This window comes from Hibiscus syriacus, unplaced genomic scaffold, assembly GCF_006381635.1.
Source record: "Hibiscus syriacus cultivar Baekdansim isolate YM2019G1 unplaced genomic scaffold, ASM638163v2 tig00111745_pilon, whole genome shotgun sequence".
Lineage (NCBI taxonomy): Eukaryota > Viridiplantae > Streptophyta > Magnoliopsida > Malvales > Malvaceae > Hibiscus > Hibiscus syriacus.
This window is the reverse complement of record NW_024063168.1, coordinates 138,698-152,483: the sequence shown is the minus strand read 5'-3', so window position 1 is coordinate 152,483 and position 13,786 is coordinate 138,698. Positions and strand designations below refer to the sequence as shown.

Here is a 13,786-nt window from a genome sequence, read left to right as displayed (position 1 = left end):
TTCTAACCTTTAATCAAATAGTCAATTTAGTCCCAATTATTTTGGAATACTTTGGTCCCTAACGTTTCATATTGAGCCAAAATGATCCCTAGTAAGATAGAAACCTTTAGTTCACTTACAATCAAGGTATGTCACTGACATGGTAAGTCCTTTCATGTAGTAATCATATCAACGACGGTTAATCATATCATCGTGCCGTTGGCGATTAAACAACGAAGCGGCATAGTTGAAGCTGGAATCAAAGTTCAATGCTATAATTAGTAAAATTGAAAGTTAAATGATATAAACAAGTCTACAGACAAAGTTCGGTGGTATATAGTATAGTTTTCCGTAAATTAAAAGAGAGAGAACAAATATTCGACGTCCAAAGAAATACATCTACTTTATATGGGGATCCCATGAGTACATGTAGAAGTAGAAGCATATGCCTTTCCAATCAACAGACGAGATATGAGTAAACTAAATACAGTATTGCCGGGGTAAGAATAACAGAATATGTCGAGGCTTTGTTTTTAAGCCTCCAAATAAGAATTTATTTCACAATGGAAGAATATGAAACTCGTGTGGCATGAAATCTTCACTTGGTCTATAGTATTTATCTGGGGAATACAAGCTCAAGTTGGAGACTTGGCTAGTGTATAGACACGCAAATCTCTCCACCTGCATCATCATGCAACACATCGTAAAGCCAAATTACTGCACCATGTCACGACCAGTAGACGGACCAAGTACTCTCATTCCCTCTGTGCTCATAAGCCGGTACTGTTTTCAAATGAGTTCTACTGGCTCCTTAAGGTTTCATCGTCCAAAGTTCCACCTCCCGGGCTTGAGCCAGAGGAGGAATGAGTAATCGGCCGGTCGGTGAGTCGTAACAAACCTCTATCAGATGGATGATGGATGGTTCGGTCTACAACTTACCTGATGGGCAAAGCGAGAGTTTTGATAGCCAGTCTTCATGAGTTGTCCCCAGATCTTATGGAACTATTATGTGAATAGATAAATAGCCATTGTTAGTACCGTTGATTCAATGGTTGCTTGCACCATTTAGGTTGCTCAGCATATTAAGCAACTTAAAAGAATACCCAAATGTAGAAGGAAAAAGGAGAAGAAAAAAGTTGCACCTTTCGGTGACACTCCCGTTGAGCCTGTTGATGAGCAAGTCGCACTTGATCCCTCTGAGACTGTTTAGGGAAACCATTCAACACAAAATATCTGCGAATGCTTCAAATCTTCCATAAGGCAACACATGAAAGAGATCAGGACATATAAACTAACCTCCAGTTCACCCAGAGCTAAAGTCGTTTTCTGCTTTTCATGATCACACAGTCTCTCAAATCTGAACCATAGGTATGCAACTCTTCATATAGTAATAATAATAACAAAAAACCAAGTACTACGAAAGCAAAGCAGAAAATTCTTCCTTGTCCTCTTAACTTTAAGGCTTGCGGGCAACTAATGATTTGATATGATCAAGTAGCAATTAATTAGAAAAATAGAAGAATGTTTTCAGAAAATTCAACATTAGTCAAAGATTAAATATAGGGTTACATAAAGTAGAATGTTTTGACTGGTTAAATAAGCCCTTACTTAAGAGACCATGTCAAATGATGAATTTGATCTTCGACAAGATCTCGCTCATTCCTCAACAACCTTAGTTGCTGCATGAAAGCACTAGTATTAGTTGAAAGGGAAAGAAAATACTAGAGATCAATCAGGATAGGCTGTTAGAGCTCTCATAGAGACCCAATTTAAAACAATTATATTCAGTACTTTTGCATTTGTGCAGAATTCCCAGAAAAACTTGTTAAAATCATCCGTGTTACAGAATTAATTGTTATTACAGCATATTCTTGTTGATTTGTAGATAAATTATAATTTTACACAATATTATCCATATAATATGATACAGAATGAAAGACCATGACACCATCTCAATTTAACATCATATCAACATGCAGAACGCACCTTTCGCATATCTCTGAATTCCCAAAGCAATTCAACCTCCCTCTCAAGCTCTGGAACAACCAGCATTGTTCTCCATCCTAATGACAAGTATATTAATAAACTGAAAAGCAGTTATGCACAAAAGAAAAACAAATGTTAACATACAGATATAAAGCTACATTATTTGCTCATTATAACAGCAACGACCATAGGATAACAATCAATGAAAATAATGATGATAAACATGTAGAGATATGTTGACGACACAAGGAATATTAACTCCCAATAATACATTCAGATCATGAGAAAATAATACAAGGCATTGTGGATGCATTGCTCTGTTACATTTGCTTTTCAATTGTTTAATATAATTCATTGAATTGTTGTCGTCTTGGAAAATAATAAACAAAAAATTAATACTTGTACTCCATATTCCATCTAATAATGGTGCATACCACAGAATCTCATTATATTCCATAAACCTAGAAGTACTAATGCACCCATTCAGATAGGTTCAAACTTCAAAGATCAATCTCACACAATTAAATTAAACAATAATGAGTGATCTAAATGCTAAAGAAAACAGGAGGATGAAGAATAAATATATAATTCATACCAAGAACCTTCTTGCTGTGCAAAATATCTCCGTAGATATGGTCACCAACATAAAGAACCTAATAGAAGCACACAACTAATTAGATTTCGAAAGAAAAAAAATCAAAATGAAGGCCTCCAAGGTGGACTTGGGGACCAAATTATGTAAAGTATTTACTATGGAATTCAACAAGCCAGAGACCAGAGTGATCTAAATAAAACAATTTATGAAGGCCACAAGTCATTTATGATTCATCACATTAAAAAAAAGATTCACCTGTGAACTTGACTCTACAGAAAGTAACTTATGTAGATGAGCCACACTGCCACCCTGACAAGGTCAAATAAAGTGTTGGCTGTAATCTCATATATAATTCTACAAATGACATCCCTACAAGATAAATCTATCAATATCCAGTACTAGATATTCAGAATACCTGGAAGACTCTGTAACTTTGTTTAATCCCTTTGGTAACTCATTTGGTGATGCATTTCCCACCTTTTATCCAAAAAGATATGTTTAAATCATCAAATTATCGTAAGATAAAGTCGTACACTGAGTGAATACAGAATGACAGTAGCATATTTCACCCAACCTGGGGCATAGGAGTTCCATTATCAGTATTGAGAAGCATTCCAGACTCAGGTTCAACCTCAAATATATTGGCGCGGTTGTCTTCATGGAAGAAGCAGGTTTTGCACTGCAAGGTTACTTTCATCTTCAATGTCAGAAATCAAAGAATAAAGTGGATAGCATGTGTTTCAGATATTAATGAAAAGAAAGATTAAAACTATAATTAGCATGTTGAGCTTGGATGAAACACAACCTGCCAGTGATGACGACATCAAAATATTGGAGCCAATCAAAATTGCAAGTTAAGCTACCATCCAATGTACAGGACGCACAGAGAAAGTTCATTACAATATCTGTGTAGTCCCATAAACTGCAAGAGATGTCAATTATTAACTGATTGTTCAAACAGCCTCTGGAAAATGGAAGTCAGATATGATAACATAAGGATGCATATACACACGTTCTTTTAAAATGCAAAAACCCCAATGAACTCCCAACTACAGAAGTGAAGCCATATATAGCATGCACGCCATAAACTTCCAACATTGGGCAAAATCTGTTTGAAATGAAAAAAGGACTAGAAATTTTGCATCGAAACCCATGCTACCCTTCACGCCTAAACAATTAAGATTTGAAATCATAGAGATATGTACCTATTTGTCACCAAGAATGTTGCACGGCCAGAATCCCTTAGCATTTTGAACATTGGTACTATAGAGGTGTCCTCATTGATATACCTGACAATGAAATGGATAACAATAAATAAAAAAGGTCCAAAAAATTGCATTCTAAAATGCATTATTATAACATGTTCACACAAAGAAAAATCAGCTCCATTTCGCCAGTTCATTCAAATCAAAATAGGGATTGACTAACAACAATTCTTAAATTTAGTCGTAATCTAAAATTATAAAAATTAATGTCATTGTCTAACATACTTTTTAGGATCCTTTGCAACCATTTGCTTTAAAGTTCCATCACGGTGACACAAATCAACAGCAGCACGAACATCCTTGTACATGCGAGCATAACTGAAAGCATCATTGATAGTAAACTTTTCTCAATATAAAAACCTGATAAAAGGAATCAGGATTTATTTAAGTACCTAATGTTATAATTGAACATCAAACCACTGAACATGTTTTTATATTACCGTTCAACAACTACATAGAAAAATTTCAACCAAGACGTGCTACTCTCCAATTGACAAACAAATGGAAGCCCAATTGACTGCAACTCTCCAAACATTATTTGGTTTTTTGTAGATAAGTTATAAAATTATTGAAGCATCAGTTGAATTTCTTACTCAACTCCCTCCGGAACTTTTCCAGGATTATTGTCCTTAAAGTCAACAAGTTGAGCAAATAAGTATGCTTCAGCTAGTGAAAAGAGTGTATCAATAAGGGCATAGTCTGGCTCATCAAAAGAATCCCGTATGAGTGTATTCCCATAGGTGCCAACTTTATCTTCTTTGGACAACTCTCTGAACCCATGGTATGCTACTTTAACATACTTATGTCTATCCATCTGTTAAAAAACATGACCATCACATGACACAAATCATAGTTAAGCAGAGTTGATGATTTAGAAAGTGTGTGAGAGAGAGAGACAATTATTAAGTCAAGCTGACTAGGGAGAACAGTAGCAGAAAAACATGTCAACCTTTAAGATGTTGCCTCTCTTTTTGTCTAGAACCAAGCCTCTAACCATGTACTTTGAATCGAACGTCCATGCTAGTAACTGCATGAAATTTTATCACTATAAGCATGACTTTACACATCACACAAAGTTTGGCAACATTATTCCTCGTATGGATTTACAATTATAGAAAGTCGACAAACCTCCTGAGGATAGCCCAAATCATATACCAATTTTCGGATTGTGCCTTCATAGGCAAGAGACTCAAAAGTCTCAGGTTTGTATTGAGCTAAGGTATAATCCATATCAAATCCAACAGCAACAATATTCCTCATATTCAGTGACCTGTTGCAGAAAATTTGTTTTCCTATATCAATTTTACATCCGACTTCATGTGACGACCATACATTCGGTTCCTCACCACCATTGCTATTGGCCATGAGATCAGATTGTGATGCTTTGTCACCTAACATGGTCCCAGCACTATGGTCCTTTGAACAGCGAGAGTTTGGATTGTTGAATCCTGAATAGATTAGCAGTGAGAAAAGGGGGTTATCATTGATGGTAAAATGATCTCAAATCAATTTCCTGTTCCATTAACACGTCTCATACAAACCACATAATCATGACCTAGAAGAATGAATATCATTCGCAGTGCATAAGTAGAATGAACATAACTCTGCCTTTAATGATAAACACACGGGATTATTAACTGAGAAAGCATAAAGTCTAATTATTAAAATCAGCGGCATATTCATAACTCAAAGCTCATGTCATCTTTAACAATTGCGTTAGATTCTTATGAGAATGCAAGAATTAGATTATACATACCAGCCAGACTACCCATATTATTTGGTTGCACATAGCATCATGCATAATGCATTACACTGAACAAATTAGTATGAACTCGAGTGCTTCATGTAGACTTTTCTTCTCGTGAAAAAGAAAAAAGAAAGTTAATAATTAAGGAAAATAAACAGCAAGATTTCCTAGAGACAGTTAGGCAAAAACCTTGACATCTTACCTCAGAAGTCAAATCAAAAGACCAAACAGCGCACCACGTTAAGTTCCAAGCCTAAGAATCTTCCAACATATGCGCCAAGTAACGCCTAAATCCAATTTTCCCAATCAAAACTAATCCAATTCCAACTAAATGAACTTCATTCTATTCCCCCAAAGTTTACACCAAAGTAAACAAACAACTTCCCTAACCTCAATCAAAACAACCAAACCAATGGGAAAAAGAACTCCAAAATGCAAATGATAAATGCAACATGACGAACAAATAAAAAAAATTAAAAAAGGACGAAAGATGAGGTAGTAACCTGCAGCGTAGATGGGTTTAATTTTGGCGGGAAATCCAGTGGAGAAGCGAAGAAAACGGGAGCAACAGGGAGCGGGAAAGTCAGGGGAGAAGATGGAGAGGCAAAAGGCAACGGGCTTCTTGGGAATTCTCATGGTGGAATTAAATAGGCATCTGGAGGATGAATGTGCAAAGAAGTTAAAGTGGAATTGACAAAAGGCTGGGAATCTGATTCCTATTAGGAAAAATATTGGAAATGTGATGAGATTGCAACCGAAAACAAGAGGAAGAGACACACACAACTCAAATTGAACAAATCCCTTAGTTTGGGGAAAAGGGAAATATGAACAACATTAAACAGAAATCTGGAATCGGAATCGAAAGTGGATTATCCATGTTGGTTAATAGAGGAATCAAAAGGGAGGGAATTCAATTCCTCTGATCCGAATTCTCCGATTCCACCCCAACCACTAAAACAACAACGATGAACAGACACTTGCCGTCGTTTGGTGGATCGTGAATAAAAGTTGAGCCCATCTTTCTTATTTTACAGCGGACAAATTCTCAGAAAAACGAAAATACAGCGGACAAATTCTCAGAAAAACGAAAATACAGCGGACAAACCCGGTGAATTACTCAATTTGTGTATTGTACCTGAGTTTAAATTTTCTCAATTAGGATCATTTTTATAATATTTGAAAAATATGTTGACATTGATGGATAATTTTAGAAAAGATGATAAGACAACATGACGTCTTTTAATCTTTATATATGACTCGAGTCACTTATGTTTCAAATTTATCATGCATAGAGCTTGTCTTGTAAAAGATATCATGTCCTTCAATCGTCTTTCTCCAAATCGTCATCACAATATTAAATTACGGTTGCGATGTTACGAATATTACGTAATTTATAACAGCTTTTATGAGCGTGATTTAATTTTAAAAAATCACATTATTTCTAAAATATTATATTCATATATTTTACATTCATATTTTAATATTTTAATATTAACTATTGTTTAATGTATATTCTTACAGTAAAAAAAATTAGGGTATTTCATAACAGAGGTCTTTCACGGAAGTTGCTCTCAACCTGACGTTGGGACAACCTACCACCCTACCTCCCCTTACCCTATTATATATAGGAATAGAGTCAACTAATTTTTTTTGTTAAATCAAAATATTCGAGTATTTTATCCATGTAATTTTATATTTAGAACAATTTGGATGTTCATTGCGGAGTAATTTTTTTTACTTATTGCGGTGTTATGTAACGGGTTTAGACCGTAAAAGTCGTGATGTGATTCTCTTATCACATTGTGTTAATATTACGTTGCGATTACCTTCACACCAATTATGATGCGACTGTTATTCTGTGTTACGGCCGTAATTTAGTAGCATGGTTGTCATGCAATCCCGACATCATTCTTAAGCACTGTAAATATTACTCTAGTTGAAAAAATATTTAAAAGTTTATATTTATTTCATTTATTTTTCTGCCTGTGATTTGCTTTTGCTGATGCTGTAGTGATAATATAAAAAAATATTTTTCCGCAATTTGATGGCAACATTGCATATGAAATCCTGTCCACTTTTTTTAGATAAATATTATTGTACGACGTATTAAGTCAAGTGTATTTTCTCCACGTGAAATGAATAAAAATACTTAACAGATGTATCAATTTCAGTACGGCTTATCACCCACAATTTAATGGTTAATCTGATCGAGTTATTCAGATTTTAAAGGATATACTAAGAGGATACATTATAGATTTTCAGGCCAGTTAAGAGGATCACTTGTCATTAGCTGAATTTGCTTACAACAACATTTATCAGACCATTACTCATATGGCATCGTACGAGAGCTTGTATGATGGTAGGTGTCGTTTCCCGTTATGTTGGATTGAGTTATCTGAGAGGAGGGTTGTATGACCTGATCCTATTCAGGAGACCGAGGGAACTGCTATAATATTGATTCGAGACAGGCTTAAGGCTGCTTTTGATAGGCAAAAGTCTGATGTTGATCTGAAGCGACGTGATATTTAGTTCAATGTAAGCGATCGAGTCTTTCTTGGGACATTACTTAAAGTAATATCAAGCAACTTACCCCTTAATCCAAGAATTTATATACAAATATAAATTTAAAATTATTGTATTTTAAATGTAATTATATAGAAATGATTAAAATATTTTAAAATTTATTAAAATATGTACTAATCGAAATTGGTAGGTACACATAATATTATCAGAAATGGACTGAAACTGCTGTAAGGCATCATTTTGATCGGAATGAAACTTCAGCATAGTACCAGTTTATGGCCGAAATGGTACGTTTCAATCGAATCATCTGCAATTTTACACTCTATATATGATCGGATATGCAAGAGAAAGTGCCAATTACAATAACAATTGCCTGGTTATGATAAATAGATTACAAAACAAGCTTCGAATATCATAAAAAATCTCACTCCCTGTATAGTCTCCCCTCTCATCTCCATGGCTGGCTTCGGCTGCGGTTAGGCATCAGCTCCACCAGACGGGATCGCTCGTAAGATTTCTTCCTAAGACTGCCTTCGAACCCGAGCGTGTACGACTAGAAACAAAGGGGTTCAATGTTCGAACAGGCACTTAACATAACCCCTTTAAAACTCATTAACACACTGGCAAACACTCCTTTTATCAACTAGTTTTCATCTAACCTCTCCATGTCTTGTATTTCGACCGGTTCAGGAAAAATTTCATTCGATAACCTTTTACGTGAAGGTGAGTGCTCGATACCCCCGCTGCCATGAGACCCTACTCTACCCGACTGTTTGAAACCACCAACACCTTCTCTATTTTGGTGGCCTGAAATGGTGGCACTCTCTGATGAGCTCTGCCGCCAACTACCAAAGAACGCGGCGCTCCAAGATCGCCTCGACGAAGTTGTTCTTAGCCTCACAGAGTTGAAACTCTCCTCCCTTACCACTTTCAAAGGGTTTTCCAATGCTTTGAGTATATGTTTCATTGAGGGTCTTTTTGAAGCCTTTGGGTTAAGGCATGACCTTGCCACAATAGCCATTGCCCATACCTCTTCCAGTAGATCCTCATCTACAATCAATGATGGGTCCATGATCTTAGTCACCAATTCCTTTTCATATATGCTGATGCAAGGCAAGGTTTGCTCTAGCCACTCCTTCGTAAATGCATCTTCTGCTTTACTGATGCCAATCTTCCCTGTTATAAGCTCTAGTAATACCTTTCCGAAACAATACACGTCATAAGCGCTAGTAGCTGAAGCAGAGCCTGTCCATTTCCAAAGAATCATATAAAAATTATGATCTACTGTCAAAAATGTCATGGCTGCAGAAAAAGGGCTAGGATATATTTGTTTTGGTGTTTCTTAAGAAAGGATATAGTATTATTGGCTGAAAGATACACATAAATGATAATCAATGAAGTGAATCCCCAGAATAGTGAATATTAACAACCCCGAAATCGAACTTTTACGTACCTGAACCTGAGGGGCCTGGTTCAGAGGTCCTGCACATCGAAAAGGGGATTTCATTATATCTTCGAACAAAAGATACAATAACAGAAAAGAGAACTTGTCTCTTGCTCATATGCATATTAATTTACATCTAATTAGTCCACATCGAGATCAAATTTCAAAGTTGCATCTCGTGTGCTGAGATATGTTCATCACTAATCCTATTTCATCACTCCATCGCCCTTGGGAAGAATTTGAGATTTTTATAGTTTATAATTCTTATCCAGTATGACTGGCTGATCACCATGGATATAAATTTTTATCCAGTGCTAATGCCATAAACCAAAGTTGAAGACTAAATCTGGCAAATGAAAGTGTAGCACAAATAGTGAGATTATATTATTCAACATCATATATGGAACTGGTCCATCTGACTAGAAGAGTCATCTTTAGCATCAAAGGTGCTAAATATAAAAGGAGCATGCAAAGCCATGTGTTTAAAAGCAATTGCAGCACAGATGATAGAAAAGAATAGACAACACATAGACAAGAGACGGACAATAAATATAATTGATTTTTTTTTTTAAAAACGAACGGATATATAAAATTACTAGAGAAAGCGAATAAATAAACTTTTAAACTATCCTGGCAAATATATGGCAAAAGGGTAAAAATAGAGTAACTTGTATAATACTTACTGTGGCTTCCAAAGCAACCTCGTGAGCACACTTTGGTGTGTATCCCCCTCCTGGGCATGAACTTCACTCAAGCTTCCAAGTCTCACTTCAAATTTATCATCAAGAAGGATACTGCTTGCTTGAACATCCCTTTAACCACAAAGTAATACAGCATTAAAGATTGATATTGAAAAGGAAACGATAAAGCTAGTTGAAAGATAAGGTGAGCAACAAATTCAAAATGCTATTATATAGAGTCACATTCTAGTCCCAGATTTTGAGATTTATAGTTTGTAGCATCGAATACCTGTGAACAAGGGGAGGGTTACATTCATGGTGCAAGTAGTACAGGCCTTCAGCAGCTCCAGTAGCGACTTTCAACCTCGTAATCCAATCCAGGGACTTCAAACTATCATCATCTGAGTTGGTAGCCCTGTAAAATGAATTGGCCAAATCCCCATTTGGCATATACTTGTAGACCAAAAGCTTGTCCGTTTTATGCTCCAAGCAATGCCCCAACAGAGGGACAAATCTCGCGTGAGAAAGCTTTCTGGATAAATCCAATTCTGTCATGTACAGTTCTTTCTTGGAAGAGCTTGAATTGATCTTTTTAATGACCACACTGATACCACCTTCCAGGACACAAAGAAATAAGTCCCCTGAGTGGCCGTGCTTAATAAGGTTCGTACCACTAAAATTAGCAGTTGCTTGGAGCAACTGCTCGTAAGTAAATGGATCTCCAGAGCCATCTACATTTGCAGGATCTTTAGGAAGTTGAGAGCTATCTCCTTCCGGAACTGGCCCTATATTGCCACTCCCTCTTTGATTCCTAATGCCCTTATCATACCGTCTCAAGAGCAGTACTAGCACCAATACCAAAACTACGACGAAGCCAATTCCACCAAATACTCCTGCCAAGATAAATATCCATCTTTTTCGGCTCTCAGAACGAGATTCTGCAGCACGAGGCTGAATTATGTTTCCTTCCCCAAAATTATCAAATCTTAGCCCTCTTTCTGTATAAAACAGCCTACAATCATCCAAACTCCTCTGGTTCAGTGCTTGAAGGCAATTCTTATCAACAGTGACATTTCTTCCACTGGTGTCAACTACCTTACCTTGAAAATAGTTATCCGATATATCAATGGATTTGAACCTCCCAAGTGAAAAATTCAAAGTGCCATAAAAGAAATTATTCGACAGATTAAACACAGCAGCCATAGAAACAGTGTGATTAGAACTAAGAGCAGGCAGAGGACCTGTAAAATTGTTACTCGATACATCGAAGAAGCACAAATTAGGCATTGACCAAAATGTACCATGAAGAACTCCATCAAGTTTATTACCACTCAAATCCACAACTTGCGATTCGATAAGACTTGAAAACAAATCAACAGGCAGAGGTCCAGCTAGCATGTTGTCCTCAATCACCACCTTTTGTAAACTTTTTAACATCTTAAATTCCTTAGGCAACGACCCATACAAAGAATTCTTACTAAGATCAAGCTCAAGCAACCTAGAAAGATTACTAAATTGAGAAGGAATTGAGCCAGAGAGATTATTATCCGAGACATTAAACACTCGAAGACCTTTTAAAGAACCTAAACCAGGAGGAATTGGCCCAGATAAGTAATTTGAACCAAGGTCAAGCCTTTCAATGTTTGCAAGAGACCCAAAACTTGAAGGAATTGACCCAGTAAGCGAATTTCCCGAAAGTTCAAGAAATTTTAAGTTGCTTAACTGTCCCAGTGCCAAAGGAATAGAACCAGCAAGATTGTTATTACCAAGATACAAAGAAGTGAGTCGACTCGAGTTGCCGAGTGAAGCAGGGATAGAACCGGAGACATTGCATGATCGGAGATCAAGAACCTCGAGATGGACCAACTGGCTTCCGAACAAATCGGGTATTGACCCGGGAAGCGGGAAGCCGGAAGCATTGAAAGAAACTAATTGGGTCAAATTAACCAAAGAATCGACATTGAACCGGGGGCTCAGCCGTCCGAGTCTGGTTCTTCTTAAACCGGAAACGGTGATGTTCCTGACGGTGCCGTTTTGACATTGGACGCCGAACCACGATGTGCAAGGGTCCGCCTTGATCGGCCATTCTTTCGCTCGGAGACCCAACGATGACCGAAGGTCGAGCAATGCCCACCGTTCGATTTGAGAACTTATCGAAACTCCCTGAGCTACCACGCACTGGATCAAGAACAAGATTACAGCTATAAACAAAATTGGTAGCCCATTTCTTTGAGCTTCCATCGGTAATGTGAAAGCTAATTAATCCTCATGAAGCTCTTTAAAGGCTAAGTCTCTGAAAATAATACAATAAAAATAAAACTATTAGATTTCTATGTTCTCCATTACCGTTACTACCAAAATGAAAAAAATAATTGAACTTTTTCTTCGTCTTCTTCTTCGTAAATTCTTACCTCCAATCACGAGCTATGATTCTGCACTCGATGTTGTTCCTTTGTTACCGCCGACCCAAAATTAATAACTTACCAATAAAAAAGATTAATTTGAACTGCATGTGATTAAGTCCAGAAACAGAAAAAACGTAGGATTTATAAACGCTAATCTTCAAGATTAAGCCAAGTAGCTAACATGCTAAAAAGGGTAGTTGTCTGCTTCTAGAGAAAAAAAGAAAAAAGAATGAATGATGGCACGAGCTTTTAAGAGAGAGGGTCAGAGGACATTAATGAGGGAAAAATAACATTTTTTTCGCCGAACCGCCGGATCTTTTGCCAACACTGCGTCGCTTTCGCTATCCACCGGAGCTATTTAATAAAACTCGGCCTATCAACGAACTCTAAAAGATTATCATTACTAACGCAGCAAGCAAGCAACGAGTTTTTGAACCAGATTTCTGCTTCAATGGTGGATGGACTTTTATGATTGATTCATTGACGTGGAAGAAAGGTTGCGCCCCGGCCTTGGTCGTGAATGTCCGCTCGGGTAAACTACAAATTTGCCGTGGTATTCATATAAAAACAAGGAATCATTTCACGTCATTATCATTCAATATGTTTCACGATCAATCAAACAGTGGAATTCTTCTTTTTACTACGTATTTATTTGATTTGGATTAATTTTGGTTTACTCCTCTCTGTTAATCATTTTATTTTAGTTTAGTCCTTTTACTTTTATAATATCATTAGTAGATCCAAAGTTGTAACTTTGTTGGTTCTAAAGTGGTGATCTGAAACTTTTTAAATAGCTTTAAATATTAGATTAATATGTAAATTTGTTATTAATTTAACGTGATTGAATTAATGTTCACGTAATCTTAATTATATGCCCGAATAACATTATAAAGAAATTCCGTATTAACTAGTTCATCTATTATATTATATGCTTGTTTTATAATATTATTTTTAATAATTTGTTAATAATATAACAAATTATTATCTAATACATGAACTTTTATTTGTTGAACGTAATATTTGTTTTGCTTGCTACTACTATTCTTTTGCACATAGGTAAACTAACATTTGAAATATGTTTAGAGATAAGGAAGTCTAGGTGAAAGTTGGTGTACAATGAAACGCACAATTGAACTTTGTGATTTATTGTACATTTATATCA

The 13,786-nt window shown here is 36.3% G+C and overlaps 1 protein-coding gene and 1 pseudogene across 3 annotated transcripts; both read right to left on the bottom strand.

Annotated features, from left to right (window-relative positions):
- Positions 1 to 293: 293 nt before the first annotated feature.
- On the bottom strand, positions 294 to 6,366 carry LOC120169110 (annotated as a pseudogene).
- Positions 6,367 to 8,396: 2,030 nt separating this feature from the next.
- Positions 8,397 to 13,145, bottom strand: LOC120169105 (probable LRR receptor-like serine/threonine-protein kinase At2g16250). Of its 3 annotated transcripts, none has more exons than XM_039177324.1 (6): positions 12,631 to 13,145; positions 11,548 to 12,512; positions 10,509 to 11,460; positions 10,223 to 10,351; positions 9,549 to 9,577; positions 8,397 to 9,340 (listed from the first exon to the last, which is right to left on the bottom strand). In XM_039177324.1, exons 2-6 carry the CDS (start codon positions 12,458 to 12,460, stop codon positions 8,739 to 8,741), a joined length of 2,625 nt encoding a protein of 874 aa, XP_039033255.1. In that variant the 5' UTR covers positions 12,461 to 12,512; positions 12,631 to 13,145; the 3' UTR covers positions 8,397 to 8,738. The 3 variants fall into 3 exon arrangements, with proteins under 3 accessions (XP_039033255.1, XP_039033254.1, XP_039033253.1); XM_039177323.1 differs by having other exon boundaries at positions 10,509 to 12,512; positions 12,631 to 12,831; positions 12,916 to 13,145; XM_039177322.1 differs by having other exon boundaries at positions 10,509 to 12,512.
- Positions 13,146 to 13,786: the final 641 nt, after the last annotated feature.

Coding starts and splice junctions, on each gene's coding strand:
- LOC120169105 (XM_039177322.1), bottom strand. CDS start 12,460: ATGGAAGCTCAAAGAAATGGGCTACCAATTTTGTTTATAGCTGTAATC. Junction 9,578..10,222: donor AGGTTGCTTTGGAAGCCACA/GTAAGTATTATA, acceptor TTCGATGTGCAG/GACCTCTGAACCAGGCCCCT. Junction 9,341..9,548: donor ACCAGGCCCCTCAGGTTCAG/GTACGTAAAAGT, acceptor GGAAATGGACAG/GCTCTGCTTCAGCTACTAGC.